At 38.5% G+C, this 20761-nt stretch overlaps 1 protein-coding gene across 1 annotated transcript in view; it reads right to left on the bottom strand.

Moving 5' to 3' along the window:
* LPCAT1 (lysophosphatidylcholine acyltransferase 1) overlaps positions 1-19278 on the bottom strand; it is a 156340-nt gene extending 137062 nt beyond the window's left edge. The window contains exon 1 of the mRNA XM_036741729.1: positions 18778-19278. Within this exon, the coding sequence (XP_036597624.1) occupies positions 18778-18942 (165 nt within the window). The 5' untranslated portion in view covers positions 18943-19278. The remainder of the gene's footprint in view (positions 1-18777) is intronic.
* Between the last annotated feature and the right edge of the window lie 1483 nt (positions 19279-20761).

Below are 20761 nucleotides of genomic sequence, written 5' to 3'. Positions count from 1 at the left end.
ACTCAGCATATCAGCTGTAGGTAGGTCAATATGGAGAGAAAGACAAATGATTAACAAAGGAAGAACAGTTAGTATTTATAAATTAGATCGGTTTATCATATATTTTAAAAACTAAATTAGATTTCTGCATGTCTAATATCCTTGAAAACTGAAAAATTAGCTAAGAATCAGGTCAGTTTTAGGCTATCTTAAAACTGTAACAATTGCTGACACTGTAAATGTGAAATCCATCTCCAATGACTACGTTGGTATACAACTGAATGAACTGAATCATATCAATTTGACATTCTAACTATAAATTAAATCAGATGCTTTAAGGAAGTTGAAGCTAAATGAAGATGGTTCACAGGTTCTCCTTGACAAAGCAAATGAAGGAGTTGGCAGAATTGGCTTTATTGTGCTCTCATAAGTGAAAAGAAGTATAATTTCATGGAACACCTGATTACCTTCCACCACAATGTTTGTCCTAAGTATAAGCAAAATGAACTCCATAATGTTAGCTGCAGCATATGTGCCAATATGTATTGCTGAAGATGAGAAGATAGCAAATGCTTCCTAAAATTTCACTAGCTCTCCAAATTAAATCAATCTATATTTTAACAAGAGGCAACACAACATCAACATCAATATTCTTCTGATTTTACTATGTGACTACAAATCATTTAATATTACACTTTCTAAGGCATAATTGTTGGTTGCCCATAAGACAATGGTTAGATGCAATGGGAACACACAGGCTTGTAGCACATTATTATTAACAACAAAGTCTATGCTCTTAGTGGTATACAAGATATCAAAGAGATATATGACCGGAAAAGAGACAGATTGCTACGGATGTACCAAGAACAAGGGAAAGAACAGATGGAAAGCTCATGTTGCCTCACTGTGATTGTAAGAGACTTAGATAGAGCAAGGGCCCCACCATTCTGGGTGGATGCCTTAGGGAAGAGTTTTGAGAAGACATGAAAAACAGTCACACAGGTAAGAAGGTAAAGGTTGGTTGTAATCCCTACTGTCAGAAGGAGTATCCACAATGATGAAATTATTGATCCACTGAATTACACAAGACTTGTTTGATCACAACAGATCACAGATCATTGGGAAAGTCTATATTAAAAATAAGTAAAATTGATCTTATAAAAATTATATATATTATAAAATAATTCATCTTATAAAAATGGTTTTACAATTATGTAAATAGATCATCAGTTAATAGGTATGAGATCAGCCATTTCTCAGCTTTCTGTATCTAAGTCCCTTTCCAACATACTTTTCTGTGGTATAAAATTTACCATGCATACTTAGGTGTTTTTGTCCCTTGAAAATTTTCCATTACCACCAATTTTTCAGCACAAAACATTTATTTCCTTCCTGCTCCCATTATTTCCCCCTGCCTGTAAGAATATTTTGGCTAACAGTCATTACTGAAGTAGTTCTCAATGCTTGTTCACAAGAAACCCAGGACCTACTTTTAAAAAGTAGGGATACTTAAAGATACATTAAGTGGTAAATGTTCTGACCTCGAGAAATTGTCAGGGAAGAAAACTCTGTTACTAGCTGTGACAATCGTGGTTCTAGTGTTTATCCTTGTATTGGTGGTAAAATATCTGGTTTTTTTTTAAATGGAGAAAAATTACATAAGTACAGCAAGCCAATTTTAAAGTGTTAGTTATGGAAGTAATCTAGAGAAGAATAAATGATAATGAGAAGTGATAGGTATAATGTTTAACTTTAAAAGTTTCCAAAAATTACAAGTCTCTGCAAGTATATGCAAGTTTTCTGAAAATGGATATTTATCAATTCTCATGGTTACATATTTATAATCCTTATAACCTATCATATACTTGGATGTAGACCTCAGCAAAATTTTAGTAGAAACAATTGTCACAATATTTGAGAAATTTAAAAGTTTTAATTAGAAGTAGTCATCAGTCACCTTTAATAACAATAATAATAAAAAGAATAAGCAGCTACTATCTTTATAGATAGTGGCAGTATAATACTAAGAAATAAAATTAACTGTCAGGAAAACAATGTTCAATTATGATACATTCTTTGATTAGGTGTTTTCCTAAGGTATTCTATTTGAAATAAAAGGTCACTTCTATTATTTATAGGCCCCAAGTCAAAATCTCACATGGGGTCTAATTAGATTCACTCTCCTCAAGTACAACAAAAAATAAATACAATATAATAATACAATAAAAAAGTACAGCAGCAGTTCTCAAACTTTTTTAATCTCAGGACACTTTACACTCTTAAAAATTATACTCTGATAAAGGTCTCATTGCCAACTGATTCAAATTTATAAGTCAGAGTCATCCCCCAATTAATAAATGGCTAAAGAATGTGATCAGGTCCAGCCATTTTGGAGAACAATTTGGAACTATGCCCAAAGGGCTATAAAAATGTTCATACCCTTTGACCCAGCAATACCACTTCTAGGGTTGTATCCCAAAGAGATCACACAAGTGGGAAAGGACCCATTTGTACAAAAATATTTATAGCAGCTCTTTTTGTGGTAGCTAAGAATTGGAAAACAAAGGGATGCCCATCAATTGGGGAATGGCTGAACAAGCTGTGGTATATGAAGGTAATGGAATACTATTGTGCTATAAAAAATGGGAATGATACGGACTTCATAACAACCTGGAAAAACCTACACGACATAACGCTGAGTGAGCGGAGCAGAGTCAGGAGAACATTATACACAACCACAGATATATGGATTCTGTGAGGACTAGCCCTGACAGACTTTGCTCTTCTCAGCAACACAATATGCAGAGCCAGCTCCAAAGGACTCATGGTGGAGAGTGCTATCTACATCCAGAGAAAAAACTATGAAGTATGAATGCAGATCGAGGCACACTTCATGCTCGCCTTTTTCTCCCTCCCTTTTTTTTTTCTCTCTTTTGCATTTGTTGTTGGGTTTGGGTTTTTTTGGTTCTGTTTCTTCTTTATCATGATTTATTCCATTGGTCATAATTCTTCTCCACAACTTGACTAGTGTGTAAATTAATTCAATGCGAAGTTATACACGGAAGTTATATGAGATTCCATGCTGTCTTGGGGGGGGGGGGAGGGAGGGAAGCAAATCTGGAACTCTAAATTATGTAGAACATAGTGTTGCAAACTAAAAAGAAAAAGAAAAAAAAAGAAAAAAAAAAGAATGTGATCAGGACATTTTCTAAGGAAGAGATCCAGGCTGTCAATAGCCACATGAAAAAATGTTCTGAATCACTAAAAATGACAAAAATGCACATTAAAACAACTCAGGTTCTATCTCAGAGTCTAGATTGGCAAAGATGACAAACCAAAAAACAATGGATGTTGAAAGGGCTACAGGAAAACAGACATATTAAAGCCCGACAGTTGTGAAATGGACCAGAAAACAAGCTGGAATTGCACCTTCAAAGTCACTAAAGTGTGCAGGTCCTTTTACTGACCTGTATATCATTATCAGGCTTATAACTGAAAGAAATCATAGTAACTAGAAAAGGACTCAGAAGTACAAAAATATAGATAGTACCGGGTTTTGTAGTGATGAAGAACTACAAACTAGGTAGGGTGGTTATGCTGTCCAGCAATTTGAGTATTGCTGAAGAAAATTATGGTATATAATTTAATGGAATACTATTTTGCTGTTTTAAAAAATGGTGAAAAAATAGTTTCAGAGAAACCTAGGAAGATCTGTATGAAATGATACAGAGTGAAATTAGAAAGACTAGGAGAATAATTTATACAAGAACAATAATACTTTAAAGCCAAACAACTCAAAAAAGTCAAAAATTTTGACCAAATACAATAACCAACAATGATTGCAGAGGGATGATAATGAAGCATTCTACTCACCTGAGTAGATCCAAGATGTAGAATAAGATATTTATAATGAACACTGGGAGAATTTGTTTTATCTATTCTTTTTTAAACAAGGTTTTCTTTTTCTTTTTTTTTTCCAATGGGGGTTTGGGACTGGTGAGGACCCCACATACTTGAAGATAGCTATCATGTCTCTCCCAGCTCTCCTCCAAAATAAACATGCCTAATTCCTTCAACTGATCTTTAAATCACATGGATGAAAGTCCTTTCACCATGATAGTTGCTCCCCTCTACGGACTCCCCAGCTTATCGATTTCATTCCTAAATTGTGATGCCCTTGTTGCTGTCCCCTCAAACACGATAGTCTCTCAGCTCATCAACCTCCAAAATTCCATTTTCCTTCTACCTCAGCCACATATAGGGATGGTCACACCTTTAATGTTACCTTCCCCCATAACAGTTTTGCCTTCCCGATTCAGAATCGTAAAACCTCTGTGAATAAAATCTCCTTTCCTTCGATCTTTCCTCCTCCCACACCCCTCCTAAACCTATTCTTCATTGTCATGACCCATGTCCCTCTCCCATTCAAACCTCTAGGCCATCATGGTGCTTGGCACACAGTAAGTGCTATTAAGCCTTTCTACCTACCACTCCCTCCCTCTTCTCTCTCTGACTTCACTTTGCTCCCTTCATAGATATTATCTTATTCACAACCAGATCAAACATATACTACCATTTACTCCTAAATGTCTTTTCTTTTTGATTTATAGCCTGCTACCACTGTCCTGGATGCCCCACATGATCTGTCTTCTCTTTTCACCAAACACTGCTTGAAAAAGTCAGGCAGACATGCTGCCTAGGTTCACAACAAATTAATGTTATCTAATGTCAGCCAGCCTTTCACATAGCAATCCATTCATTCCTCCCTAATGGACTTTACCAGCTTCTCTCTCCATAACTCCTGTTCCAAACTTTCTTCTCTCTATAATTTCTATGCCATCACATCCTCTCTGCTCCTCAGCAGAAGGTATCATCATCACCTACTTTGCTGAGAAAACAGAGGCCATTTGTTTCAAGATCCTCTTTCTTTCCCCCAATCAAAATCCATCACCATTCCCCCCATTCTCATCCCCTCCTCTGCTAAAGTTGCAAATGAACAAGGGGCCCTTCTCCTTGCCAAGGTGATCCCTTCCACTTTTGTTCTTGTTCTCAGCCCTTTATATCCTCCAGGATCTTGCCTCCTCTCCAAGTTGTTCTCTCTTTATCTTATCTTTAATATTTCCATATCCATAGACTCCTACCTTATATACCTATTCAGATCTCTCCCATTTCTAAAACAAACAAACAACAACAACAACAAAAAAAAACCTTCCACATGATCTGGCATTCCCTCAAGCTATCATCCCTTCTCCTTCCCTTCCATAGCCAACCTTCCAGAAAGCTTGTCTACAACTGTTGCCATCATTTCCTAACCTTCCACTCCTTAAATTGCTTCGCAAACTGGCTTAAGATCTAACCATTCAACTGAAATTGTTGTCTCTGAAGTTACCAATAATGGCTTTTTTGCAGATATCATTTTATGCAGCCATCTACCTGATCTCTCTACAGCCTGGCGCTGTTGAATACTCCTTCCTTTTGGGTAGTCTCTCTTTTTGACTTCCATGACACCTCTCCTGCTTGATTCTCCTCTTGTTTGACCATTTCTAAGTTACTTCTGTTGAATCATCATTTTCCTCTGGCTCAGTAAGTGTGAGTATTCCCAAATAATCTGTCCTGGGTTGTAATGACAATTTAGATTTGAAGATCTTTCCCACCCATTAACAGGCCATGTGATTTGCTTACTTCATAGGAAGCCCAAGTTACATGTGATGGGAGGAGCTTGCTGAGAGGAAAAGGAAAATGTGTCACAAGAAATGAGAGAGCAGTTAGAGCTGAGGGAGAGAGCAGATGTCTCCTAGCAGTGCGGTGAATGATTGTTGGTGGCAAGGCCTCAGCACGGGTCAGGAAGGCTATGGGATGGAGTGGTTCTGCTGTGATATTGTATGTTGAATTCTTTGCTGCTGTGATGGATTGGGCTTATTGGTTTGGGACCTGGTTCTCTGGTGTCTGAATAAATGGTTTACTTCTTCTGTCTTCTATATGGAGAGTCTCTTATATTTTGTGATACAGAACCACATAGGCATATCAACAATTACCATTTATATTGTGATTATTTCCTTGATAATACATGGCTTCTCTTCACTTTACTTCCCTTCTCTACACTCTGTACCTTAGTGATCTGATGAATTCCAATGATATCAATTACCACCTTTATGCAGTTGACTCTAAAGTCTATATTCAGCTCTAATCTCACTCTAGAACTCTAATAATTCTAGAAGCCTGCTAGACATCTCCTAGAGGTCTTGTGGGCAACTTAAACACAAAATGTCCAAAAGTGATCCCATTATATTTGTTCCTAAACCTATTCCTCCTCCAAAGTTCTCCATTGCCTTTGATAGCACTCAGGTTCACAAACTTTGATTCATTCTTGCCTCTCTCTTCTATCCTCCAATCCTCATAGACATTCAGTTGTCAAATTTTGTTGATTCTACCTCCAGAATATCTCTCCCAGTGGTCCCTTTAACCCCCCGCCCCATCACACAGCTTCTACCCCAGTTCAGGTATCCTTCACCGCTGACCTGAACTATTGCAGTAGCATCCTAACTGAATTCTCCATCTCCAGTCACTCTCCCCTCCAGGCTATTCCCCATATAGCTGCCATCTTCCTAAAACACAGATCTAACCATGTCGGTGTCCTACTAAAATTTTTTCAATGGTCCCCTCTTGCTTTTAGGTTAAAATAAAAACTCCTTAGATTGGAATTTAAAGTCTTGCACAATCTAGCTTTCATATTCTTTTGCAGAATCATTTCATACTATTCCTTTTTCACTGCTCCTCATATACATTCTTCCTTCTCCCTCTGCCTTTGTACAAATGCCTGCAATTCACTCCCTCTTCATCTCTGCCTTGTAAAATCCCTAGCTTCCTTCAAAGTATAAATTAGGAAGTACCTCCTCCTCCTGCAACAGGCTGTTTCTTTTTATTATTATTATTATTTTATTTTAATTTTCCCCAATTACATGTTAAAATAATTTTTGACATTTTTTTTAAAGTTTTGAGTTCCAAATTATATCCCTTCCCCCCTCTCTCTCCTCCCCACTGCCTGAGATGGTAAACAATTTGATATAGGTTATACACATGCAATCATGTAAAATATTTCTATACTAATCATTTTGTACACCACCCTTTTGGAACAAAAGTCATTATTTGACAAAAACTCCTATGAAAACTAGAAAACAATATGGCAGAAACTAGGTATATACCAACATCTCATGACATATAACAAGATAAGGTCAAAATGGGTATATGATTTACACATAAAGGGTGATACCATAAGCAAATTAGGAGATCATGGAATAGTTTGCTTTTCAGATCTATGGAGAAGGGATGAATTTAGGACCAAACAAGATATAGATAGACAGTAGGCCTTTTCTGATCATCTTCTAATCACTAGCACTCTGTAGATTTTGAGGGGTAAGACCGTTTCATTTTTGTTTTTATATCCCTGTGTCTTGCACATAGTAAACACTTCAATAAATGTTGGCTGAATTTATTTCAATTGAAATTAATTTGTTGTGCCTTCAGGGGTCCTTCAATATACAAAAAACTGCTGAGTGACCACATGAATGAGTTAATTTTTTAAAGAATCTTTTTTAATATTAAACTGTTCCAAATCATAGAACATGCATGAAACTTGTAATATTTAAAACTCCAAAATTTCTAACAATTAAACAATTAAGAGAAGGCTATGAAAAATGACATATCCACATGCTGATTATGTTCATAATAACAGTAATTTTTAAAAATGAGAGCCATAGGCCTCACTGAAAAGTAGTATACTTTCTTATCATCAGCACCATCTCTTAGAACCTGTCTACAAGATCTATCTCTCAATATTTGGCTTTCACCAACTTCTTGGATCATCAAACCTGCCTCTAGACTATAAGCCTATCAATTTTCCAGTAATGCTAAGCAGATTCATTTGGCTCCTTGGGTTCACAGATCTGCATCTAATTACAAGTTCACCTACTCCAGTCACTGCCTTGGTCTGTGGATGCCCAAATTTTAGAACAAATTTCTCTCTCTTCGTTGCACCTCCTATCTCTACACAATGACTGCAATGATGAGTTTCTTAAGGCCTGCTTATAAAAAAGAAAGAAGAATATCCAAACTGAGAAATACCATAAGCCATGGGTATGGCAGTTACAAGTACATATCTTAGAAGTCCAGTCTATAAAAGACAGGGAACAAAACTTGTCACAGAATCTTAACAGTATGAGGCACTGAAGCCCTGAAAGTTTTAAGTAATTTGTCCAAGGCCACACAGGAAATCACCAGAGGCAGAATTTGAACTCAGATCCTCTGACTCCAAGTCATTTGCCTAACTAAATTCATAGTAAGTGTTTTACAGTGAAGGTAGGAAACAAAGTCCTCTGACTCAAATCAAGGCCAAATCCAAGGCCTGTTTCCTAGGCCTCCCCAGACCTGAGATCCCATACAGAGTAAAAACCAGATGCTCTAGTGTCCATTTCCTTCTTGGCCACTGAAGGGAATGGTGTCTTGCTTCTCAGGATATCCCAGCACATGATGGGTCTATCTATTCCATCAGTTCTTCCATTTGAAGCTTACTCTTAGCCAATCAGGAAACCTCCTACAAAATATATTATGACCTCATGTTAGCTAACTGATATCCCTCTTCCTTCCTCTAAAAGAGTGAAAAGAAATAGCTCTTTTTTCACTATCACCTCAAAAAAATCTGAATAATGCAACCTAACAACATTATTGACAAGAGATTCCTCTTTCTTTATAAGAACATGGTAGGAACTGTTTGAAATTCAGCCATTCTTTATCTGGCTGGCCTAAGACTTAAATTTAGATTTTCTCTAGAAATCTGGCCATTCATCTTGGATTGTTTGCAAACAGGCAGGCCTTTGGGCAGAAATTCCTACAGGCAACTACAGGCAAATATATAGTCCTCAAACTGATCATCTAGATGATGACAAATTCTCCTAATTTAGTACCTGCCTTCTATCTCCTCTACTTTTAATCCACTCTGAATAATTAAATCAGATTAATCATTTCAAGAGCCACTTTGCCTAGGTTCTGTTGCTCAGCTGCAGTTCAATTCTACCCCATAAACCACTTCAAAATGCAAATAGAGAACTCATCTCATAAAGGTGGACTAAAATGAAAAGCTGTCTTTCAAACTTTGCCTGGAGGAACAAGATTAGCTCCCCTTTTCTTCCCTTTTATATCCTCCCTCTTTATCAAACCCTTTTAATACCATGGATTCAATGACCACCTCAATGCAGGTGACACCCAAATTTATTTCTCCAGCCTGGGCTTGGCTTGGTTTTTGAAGTTTAAACCAACTCCTTCCCCCAGCAGTGGTTGTTGTCCTTTATTTTCCATGAGGACCAAAATGACATCACTACAATGGAGTCAAGTTATAATGTGTCATACATAGCTGATCAGACCAATAATTGCTTCCCCCTGGTACCTCGTTTAACATGCCCATGACAGATTTTTTTTTCTCTCCTCTCCCTCTCCCACCTTGCCTACCTCCTCACTCCCATCATCAAGTCCCCAAACTGCTCCTCCTGCTGACTTCACGATTTCTTCCAGCAAGGCCAGTCTCACACAAAAAACCCTGGTGTGATCTCTTAACGTTCCTTCTCCTTACTTCAATCCAACCATGAGCAAGTCATCCACATCACTCAACTCAGCACCTCCTTACTAATCTGAATGTCCTTTCAACCGAAATGATCAAATGAGATCATATTTGTAAAGTACTTAACACAATGCTTGGCATACAGCAGGTGCTTAATAAATACTTGTTCCCTTCTCTTTGCCACTCACCTAGACTACTGAACTAGTCTCCTAACTAGTCTTGCCTCTGCTCTTTCCCCACGACAATCCATCTTTCATTTCATAGACTAATCTTTCTTATTTCTCCCATCATTCTTCTGACCAAAAACCTTAAGTTGCTTCCTGCTGTCTGCAAGACAAAGTTCAAGCCCCGTTATTCTGGGCATTTAGGTACTTCCGTAATCTGACATCAGTTTACCATTATCTCCTACATACTATTTTCTACCATGAACCTCAAAATTCAGCAAAATTAGACTGTTCTTTGTTCCTTGTCCCATCCCCTATATGGGCCTTTCTCTGGGCCATTGATCATCCTGTTTCCTAGGCCTAAGATTTCCTCTTTAATTGGTTAAATTCCAGCTCATTCTTCAAAGCTAACCTAAATACCACCATCCCCCATGAAGTTCTTTCCCTCGCTTCCACCTATAATCACCTTCTCTTTGGACCTCTTATAGAACTGTGTTTTGAACCTGACTGGTATATTATGATGTATTATTGTTATCTTGCTTATGTTAACCCTATGATGAACTCTATGATGGAAAGGATCCTGTCTTATGTATACTTTGGGTCTTCCATAAAACCTAGGTGAGTGCTCAGTGTGCCATCACCACCTAATAAATGTGTGTTGAACTGAATAAAGGTTATGCAGGAAAAGTGAAAGCAAATAGAGTTAGACCCAAACAAAGCAAGTAATTAAGCCAAGTAGTGGCTTGTCAAGGTTAGGGGACATCAACAGACTAACTAGAGTACTAGGATAACATCAAATATGAAAGGGAGATGTGTGGATAACTCTCATAGTTACCCTCCCAGGTAGCTTCTCTAGGAATTGGGGAGTCCAAAAAGAGGTCCTCCCAGAGCTCTGGCCATTTCTCGGAAGTGGTAACCTAGAGTGAGACTTAATTAAGCATTTTCATTATAGTATCTGAAGATTCCTAATCACTTTGTTGGTGAGCAATTTCATCACAGGGACTACCATTAGCCATATAATTTTAATCTCAAACTACATAAATACACACCTGAATTTTACTACTACAACAATTTGAAAAGTGACAAAGGTTAACCAGAATGGGGACCACTTGGAGATTGTGGGATGTATAGGGAGATGGAAAGTAAAGAATATGAAAAAAGACTGCTGGTTTCCAGGACTTTAGTTTGCCCATTACCATGGCACAGAGGTCCCTCTGAGCCTTTCTAGAGAATACTTCAAGACCCTATCTCAGTGATCTGAACATACAGTTCTACTTTTTTTTTTAATTTTTATTTTTTTGGAGGGGAGAAGGAAGGGCAATTGGGGTTAAGTGACTTGCCCAAGGTCACACAGCTAGAAGTATGTCAAGTGTCTGAGACTGCATTTGAATTCAGGTCCTCCTGACTCCAGGGCCCACTGTGCCACCTAGCTGCCCCATACAGTTCTACCTGTTACAAGGAATCAATGCCCATTTTGGAACATTCTGCTTTTCCCTACCTCCTCTTTTTTTCCTTTCCTTAAATGACCAAAATTTGTCCTGGCCCCTAACATTTGAGACTGGATCATAGATGCAAAGCAAATTTTCCAAGGCTTGAATCTAAGGGGTTCATTTAAAAATTGTCTTAATGATCACAGTTAGCACTTGTATAGTGCTTTAAGGTTTACAAATGGCTTTACGAGAATCATTTCATTTTATCCCCATGATAATTCTGGGAGGCACGAACTATTCTTTCCCCCATTTTACAGATCAGTAAACCATAGCTGAGGGAGGCTAAATAACCTCTCTTTATAGAGCCAGAACCTGGACTCTGTAACTCACTTTGCTTTGCATCTGCAGCAATCCTTGGTCTCAACTCCACAAAACAAGATGCCCCAACATCAGATACCCCCTTGTATCACACACCCCTTTCCAGCTTCCTCTTGTGTGTTGTGTTCCCCCATTGTACTATAAGCTCCTTGAAGGCAGGAACTGTCTTTCTTTTTCTTATTTGGATCCCCAGCACTTAGTACAGTGCTTGACACATAACAGGTACTTAATAAATGTTCATTGAATTGAATTAAATTGACTTGCCCAGTGTCACACAGCAGTCAGTAAGCATCTGAGACTGGATTTGAACTCAGGTCTTTCTATTCCAAGTCAAAACATCTATTCCACCCCCTCGCCTTCCATAAGCCAATGACTATACTGGAATAATTCAGCATTTTCCAAGGGACTTAATTCCAAAAATAGAAAAGAGAAGGCTGCAAGCAATATTAATAAATGAAACAACAGGGCTTTATGGTATGATGGGTAATTTCCCCATACTATAGTGGATTAAAATAAGGCCTGAAATGGCCTCTTTTCACTTGTTCATACTATCTCCTCCCAAGGTTTCTTGTCTAAGAGGCAGGTAAAATAGTGAATGTCAGATTGAACAAGCAGGAGGATTTGAAAAGGAAGACAAGAAATTCCACTGTTTCAAGGAAAGCAGCGTAATGAAAAAACAGACTGACCTGACCTGGAAATCTCTACTCCTCCATACCTGATAAAGCTTCTGTATAATCCTAACTACAATCCTAATTTGCTGTGTGAACTGAGGCAAGACAACTTTTCTGAAATTTAACTTTTTCATCATTATACTGAAATGATGGGATTTGATGACCTCTAAATTTCCTTTCAGTTTCAAACTACAAATTCTAAGAGATTTGGTTTGAGCCTGAGATTAGGATTAGGATTGAGAGGAAGGGAAGAACTGGTTAATAGTCACAAAATGACATGGTACCTCGTGAGTTACTTGTAAGAGTCAAGAACTCAGAACTAAGGCCCAGGAAATGGACGGTGAGAAATTTTAGAGTGGAGAGCAGTAAAATAGGACATTATAATTACTTGGAAATTAAGTTCAGAGGGGATTTTAAAACCACTTTATATGCAAAGTTGAAGAGGCTTAGTAAGTCAAAAGCACAGGAAAGTTTGAGAACACTAAAGTACACAGATTGGTTTTCAACTTCTCTGATGAATTAGAGATGCAGCATGGAATTTCATTAGGAATTAAAACTATTCAAATTTATGATTTAGGCAACTATTGATAGAGTTGTAACATAGGATACAAGAGGTTTATAATAGCTATTATTTCAAGCAAAAAAAAAGTCTGTGACTGTATCTAACTTAAGACCAAATGTGAGAGCACACCATGTTTACATTCATTTTTAACATCACTAGTCTACTAATCAGAACTTAGATGAAGAAAAAAATTAATTACTCAATTTGGGAATATGGGTTTTAAAATATCTATTAATTAAATAGGCCTAAGGTAGGAAGAAACAGTGGAAAGATGAATATAAAAGTGGTTTTTTTAGGTAAAACTTGTAAAGTTTAAAGTAAAAAAAAAAAAAAAGAATTATTTAAACCTCCGGTCTACTATATGTCAGTTAATTGACCATAGTAGCCAAGGCACATCCTGTCTCTGAGCCTCAGTTTCCTCATCTGTAAAATGAGATAGTCCCAGCATGGAAGCCTGAGACACACTACTAAATGTAAACTTACAGTTATGAAGGGCTCTGCCAAAACAGAAATATATTTCTTTAGATCTTAAATATCTCGGTTCAGTCATTTACACTGCAGTATGTGAAATATTAACTTCCTTCCCATGAGGTTGCTAAGGAAAAAAAAAAAACTAGAACTAGTTAGTAAAGAAGATTACAGAATCTCCTTCCTTTAATTGAAAAAAAAAAGATAACACTCTAAGGAAGAGGGTGAACTACCTAACCCTTATCTAATTCACTATATTTTATTCTATGATTTGCCCCCTCCTTTTATCTATCTTCCTTTTAATTTTTTGCTCTTTTTTTTATTCTAATTAGAATACATTTCAAACTTGTCATGATACTTTTTTTTTGGCGGGGAAGAAAAACATTCCTTTCGCTGCAGAGCAATGATCTATAAACTGAAGGAAATTAGTTTTGTTTCCTCTATCACTTTCTTTATCTTTCCAAAAAAAGTTTCCTTATTTACATGCACGTGTGCTGAACAAGGGGTATTTCATTCTGTGCATACCAGAAAGGGACTAAGGTAAAGTTACCTTTAAGGGAGCTGAGTAGGCCAGTGGATTAGTGGATAGAGTGCAAGGTCTGGAGTCAGGAAGATTCATCTTCCCAAGTCCAAACCCAGCCTCAGACACTTACTAGCTAGCTGTGTGATCCTGGGCAAGTTACTTAACCCTTTTTGCCTCAGTTTCCTCATTTATAAAATGAGCTGGAGAAGGAAACGACAAACCACTTCACTATGTTTGCCAAGAAAACCCCAAATGGGGTCACAAAGAGTTGGACATGACTGAAAAATGACTGCACAAGAAGACTTTTAGTCCAGGCAGGATGAAATTAAATAAGCATACCTTCATAAGGAAGTTGTCTATGTGTATGCATATGGGCACACACATACCCTCTCCCATGGAATGAAAGAGTATTATCCTAGTAAAATAAAGATAAAGATAACTAGTGCCTAATCATTCCTCCACAAATAGCTTGAGACCCTATCAAAATTTCTATTTGAAAACTGTATTTAATTTCTACTTGTACAAGTTATTTTGAATATGTTTAAATATTGTCATCTTAAATTCAATCTAATTCAAGTGATTCACTTTTTAAAAACATAAAGAATCTGAATTTATAAAACTAATATTTACTTTTTGTAAGGACAGGCGTACTTTTAAGTATATGCAGCTCCTTCGTGATTTAAACATACTCTTTCAGTTGGACATTTATTACATAAAGTGAAGTGTGCCTATACTAATTTTGCCTCAAATTTCATTTAAAACATAAGAATCCATACACCTCTATTAAAAGTATGTACCAGGCTTAAATTCTAAGTTATATGATTGAGAGTTGATACATACTTTAAAAAAAAATCCCACCGTAATGTGAGATATAATTATATGATAATACCTAACTAAACAGAAACCCTAGAAAAGGTAACTAAAAGACAAAGATGCTGAATTAATTGTTCTCTACCGAAAATCAATTATTATACTCTAAACCCTAGAGAGTAGTTATGCAACTTATTCCAGCCCCACTGCATTTATAATATTGCACTATAAGAGATATGACAACAACTACAATATCTCCTTTAGTTTGTAGGGCAGAACAGTCATCTTTATCCGATATCATCATCAATAATCCTCTTTTATGGATTAGAGTAAACTACATCTTGGTGGGAGGAGGGGACCCAAGAAACTGGTGATGTCAGCAAACACTCCTAGAGGTAAAATATTTTATCTACATCAAGAGATGAATATTATCTCTTTAGGTACTCAGCTCTCATAGCACTATAGGCAGAATATTTTCACTTCAGGGAAAATATGCTTTAATCTTTTTATGTTAAATGTCTTCTGAGGAGCAAGAAACAAGAGAATGAAGATTCCTCAACAGAAAACCTGGAGTAAAATATGATATAGTCAATTTAAATACGGTTGTTTTGATGACAAAACCACTGAAAACACTGGCATGCTACAAAATTATACAAATACACCAACTATATAAAATTGAGACTAGCATTTTACTGTGAAATTTTAATTGAAATCACCAGAATTCAATTTTATTCCTACATTCATATACTTTCTTTAGTAAGGAAAAAAAGACCCATGCTTTAAGTCAAAAATACTTTTTCAATATTTTATTTCAAATGTTACAAATGGTTTTGATAGCTCTTTTGAACTATCTTTGGCGTTTCGTTTCTAGTCCAAAGAAAAGCTCCAGCTCCTTGCTAAATCTGTATTTAAAGAACAGATGGACAAGTCTGAGGAAGGAAATAGCCCCAGCACACCAACACCCACAGCCAAATCAATGGTCCTATTTACTAGAGTACCCACAGATAGAGAAAGCAAGTATTTGGGCACTTAAAAGTTCCCCATTGCATATAGTGATGGATTCAGGTGATGTCAGTTAGTTTTGCTGAACTGCTCCCCCAAATGTTTCTTTCTTTTTTTTTTTAATAATTATAAGGTTTATCTCACTGACTAGGGTTGGGGTACATATTTAAATAATAAAGGTGATGTAAAACCAAAAAATATCAACATAATTTTGTAAAAGGAAAATAAGTTCTGAAAGAACAGTAAAGGAAACCCTTATTTCATATCACATGTATGAACTTTGTAGGATGAGATATCACTAGGGAGTGGATCTGTGATTTCACTGGTAACTCTAAGGTAAGGAAACTCCAGGTCAGCATCTACCTTCTCAGTCACTTAGTTTTTGAGAGTTTCCTAGAGCACTTGAGAAGTTAAATGACTCACCCAAGGACACACAGCAAAATATGTTGGAGGTGGGACTTCAACCCAGGTCTTCCTAGCTATAAAACCAGACTCCCTCACTATTTACTCCCATTCTGCTTCATAACTGTTTGGCTGAAGTTCCCAGTTACATAAGATTTTACATATTTACAAAGTGATTTCTTCCCGACACTCTTAGAAGGTATTTTGCTGATGAGAAAACCTGAGGGGGAAGTGACTTTGCAGAGGATTAAAATGCTACAATGTAGGAAACTTAGTATTGGAACCCAACTCTTCTGACTTCAACATCAGTATTCCTCCCAAGGCAGTAAACTGCTCTAGGAACGGTAAAGTGTTTTTCTGCTACTGTAATCTAGAAGGTATAAAGCATGGAAACCACTGTACTGTAACATGAATTATCTGAAGCCGTAGCTAACATTTAAGAAGTAATTACTTTGTTGCAACAATATACATTGGTTTGATTATCTAATGGCTCCAGCTAGAAGTGAGCCCTCTCGTCTATACTTAATCTTATACTAATTTATATCATGGCTATTTGTGTACATATCTTATCCTACCCACAATCAGATTGTAAACTCTTTGAAGGCAAGGACTGTCATTTCTCCCCCTTAATACTTGTCTAATTGAATTATTGGTAGCAAGAAGTCCAGAACTGACTGATACCAAGTAATGTATCTGTCACAAAACCTGGACTATTTTCCAACTTTCCAACTGAATAACCAACTTCTCAAGATTTCAATCATACAAGCTGTCAAATGGGAATAACAATGGTTCTTCCAATGTTTACAGCAGGAGGAATCAGCAATCTGAATCTTTTACTGGTTTTGCTCCTGCTCCCTTGCTTTTAGGACAGCTAACATGTATTCATTTCCCTGCATTTTCTCCAACCAATGCACACACTGGAGGGAGTGTGTGTATGTGTAGTGGAGGGAGGCAGGTGCAGAAATACTATTCTGGTTTCTGTTCTCTTCTCCTTAACCTCACTCCCTGTGGTACTTGATATCCCACAGAATGAATAATATTCATGAAGCAGTCTGATCTTCAAAGAAAGGGGCTGCATATATTTCCACTCTTTATGCAAACCTAATCACGTTTTAAAAAATTCACAAATGCTTATAAAATCTCAATTACAAAACTTTACTGAATTTCTGAACTTTGTTATCTCTAAATATTGTATTCCATTTTTAAAAGCCCTTTATAATAATATAATAAAAATCATCACCTCACAAGAGCCTTTGAAAAAGCAAATCATTTGCAGTTGTCTTCAAGTTCTTAGAGTTGGAAATGTCTCTCCCACAAAGCTGAGTGCTGTTGGTGCCTAGTAAAGTTCTTTCATCTTTAAAACTATATGTTTTGTCCAATCAGAAGGAAGGCCTTTTTCTGAGCCACCTCAAAGAAACACAAATACAAAACTTGTAATCTGATACTACCAGGATGCCAAATTTGAAGACTGAATATATTCTATCCCTTAAAATTAAAAAAAAAAATAAACAAACATGAACGCTGACCATGATGTGAATGCTAACAATGAATACTAACAAAGGTCTGAATCTGCTAATTGAAATAAAATATTAAATAGTTAACATTTTGGGAGAGAGGATACTGGGAGAAATTTCATTGATATAAAAAGCAAAAGATATCAATAAAAATTATAAAAATAAAAAGATAATTTTTGTATTACTTCTTAAAGGTACACATATTTATTTTCCTCATTAAAAAGTGAAATGATTCACCACGTACAAAAAATACACTAGAAATTTTTCAATACTTCATTATTGAAAATCTAAATGATGGAAAAATGATTCCGACTTCAGTCAAAATTATTACCCATACCAGAAAGTGAGTACAATAAACATAATTTTCTAAGTAGAGGCTGAAAAGTCCAAATTACATGTGCTTATTTTCAGGATACACCAAATATACTTTACATTACAGTAAAGGATTGTGGTCTCATTGCCTTTTTAAAAAAAAATGTCCCCAATGAATACACTATCTAAAAAGTCTCAGTCTTCCAAATCCAATATACCTAAAACACCTCAAGCATTTGTCCTTACACGAAAAGGGCTCTACTAAGAAACCTGTTCCACAGCACCCTCATTACTTTTGTAGTAAAAACCTTAATAACAAGTTCTTTCTTTTTCCTTTCTACTAATGCGATGATCATAGACAACTACATTTGAAAATAGACATATATCCAATCTAGGCTTGGAAGCAAGGGTCTGGAAACCTATGAAGACACTAGTCACTAAGTACATAGGGCGTTTACCCTACGGTGGGAGGAAGCAAGCAAGAAAGTCAGCCACATGAGGGGAAATTTTGAAGTGATGCCTAAAGACAACCTTAAGAAAAGGGGGCCTCGGAGGTAAGCAGGTTTCTTCAACGTACATTTCCCTACTACCGCCAGAAGAGGGGATATATATACCCTGGAGGCAAAGATGACTGGGGCGGGGGGGGGGGGGGCGAGGAGGGGGCGACGAAGGGATCCTTTCCAGAAGCCACAGAGTTAACACCTACCAACCACTACCCCTCAGAGATGAGAAGTGTAAGGGGGGGGGGGGGAAGCTTCCGCTGCCATGGAGAAGGGAAAGAAGCCAAGAGCACCTCCTCAATGGAGCAGGGATGAAAGGAGGGAGAGGGCGGGAGAAAAGGCATGGGAGGGAGGGAGATGCCGGAGGGAGCAGTGAAGGGGTTGAGGGAAACCCTTACCAGACGAAGATGTAAAGGGAGAGGAGGGCAGGGTGGCCACGGCTGGGTACCTACCTGGACTTTCTGCAACGGGGTGAAGCGCAGGTCGTGCACGAAGGGGTTCTTCCCAGGAGGGGCCAGCCCCTGCTTCTCGCCGCCCCCCGCCCCCGCCGCCGCCCCTGGGGAGGAGGAGGAGGAGAGGGTGGAAGAAGGGGACCGGCATCTCTGGACCAACCTCATCGCAGCCCGTCCCCCCTCCGGCAGCAGCAGCGGCAGCCGCCCCCGGGGGTCCCCCGGTTCCCGCCGGGCGGTGGGAGGGGGGAGGAAGACACAGAGGGGAGAAGACCCAAAGGCGGCTCCCGATGGGGCGAGGTGGGGAAGGGAACAGGGCGGCTGTAAGGCAGGAAAGCGGGGAGGAGGCACGGGGGAGGCGGAAGAGGAGGAAGAGGAAGAGGAGGAGGATGCCCCAGGCAGCAGTGGCGGCGGCGGCGGCGGCTGCTTCTCCCGCAGAGAGCTGAGCAGCAGCAGCTCCTGCCTCCTCCTCCCGAGCCCGAGTTGAGCCGAGCCCGGCGCACGCGCCGTGAGGGGGAAGTGGCTGCGTGACGTGTAAGGGAGGGAGATGGGAGGAAAGGGGGCGAGGGCTGTGTGTGTATGTATGGTGTGTGTGTGAGTGTGTGTGCTCGCCAGCAACGTGTGCGTCTATGTCTGTGTTGGGGGGAGGGTTGTGATGAGGTGAGGAGGAGGTCTCTCACATCGTAGTTTGCCACACCTCCACAAGGCACAGCTGCAACTGTCACCAGCTCCTATAGACACTTGCTCACCTCCTGGGTTTGGAGGAGAGGGTCTGGGGAGCTCTGGGCCACGCGCTCTGCTAAACTTAAGCTCGAAGGTCTGGGTTCTGTAGTTCTTGCTGTGGGACAGGGCGGGGTGGGGGAATGTGGAATCGGGAAGAAGAAAATTGATCTCCCTCATCCCAATTGTAGGGGCGTGTGAGTGTTGTGGTCGAGTTATCTTTGGGTTATCATGTTATTGGGTGGGGGATGGAGTGGGAGGCTGGCATTCCAGAGCTAGGATGTTGGGTGGCTTCCTGGCTCTGTGTGGTGCTGGGCTTGGGAGCGGGAGCAGGGAGATGGAGGGGGACTGACAAAAGAGGCAGCGGTCTCACAGCTGCTTCCCAGCAAAGGGAGATGAGGTTTCTAATCCTAAATGGAATGTGGAACGAGAGGAGGCCAGTACTTGTCATTCTTTTTAAAGTCAAGCCGTCACTATTTGGCTATCCCTAAACCATAGATGGCGAAAAGTTAAATGGAGCACACGTGTGTAAACCACAGTTGACTAATCCAATGTAGTTCACGGAAGAGTTATTGGATGCCTATGTGCTAGATACTGAGGGGGATATACGAATAAGACAAAACCCTGCCCCGGAATAAGCTTATTTTTTTTCTTTATGTATTTTTAATGGCCAGGAAAGGACTAAGCTGTGTTATCATCATTATCAGATACATAAAATCCATCTTCTTTCCTATGAAATCCTATGCATGCCACCTAAATTGTATAATATATCAGAGGTATATCCATAAACCTACATCCCCTTCTCAAGTGCATTTCTTTCTGGAAAGAGCACTCTGCTTCTGGAGTCAAAGGACTTGGGTTCAAATTCTACCTCTGACACAACCTGTGTTATCTTAGGTAAGTCATTTCACTTCCATAGTTCTTAATTGCTTCATATGTAGAATGAGGGATTTGGCCTTGATGGCCTCTGGAATTTCTTCCAGCTCTTTGATCCTGCTATCCTAATGACTCAATTCTTTTGTGAGAGTGAGACCAAAGCCTCATTTTTTCAGACTTTTCTGGTGATGTATGTATGTATGCATGCATGCATATGTCCATACATGCATACAAATATGGAGGCCTACATAGATGTATATAATATGTTGTATATGTGTGTGCATATAATCACTAAAATCTTCTTGTAGTATTAAGCTTTAATGGCTTAACACTGCACAGACTTTTGGACCACCCTAAATATATATGAAATGGGAGAGACCATGACATTGCT

The sequence above is a fragment of the Trichosurus vulpecula genome, chromosome 1, assembly GCF_011100635.1.
Source record: "Trichosurus vulpecula isolate mTriVul1 chromosome 1, mTriVul1.pri, whole genome shotgun sequence".
NCBI classification, from domain to species: Eukaryota; Metazoa; Chordata; class Mammalia; order Diprotodontia; family Phalangeridae; genus Trichosurus; species Trichosurus vulpecula.
This window is presented reverse-complemented; position numbering and strand designations above follow the sequence as displayed.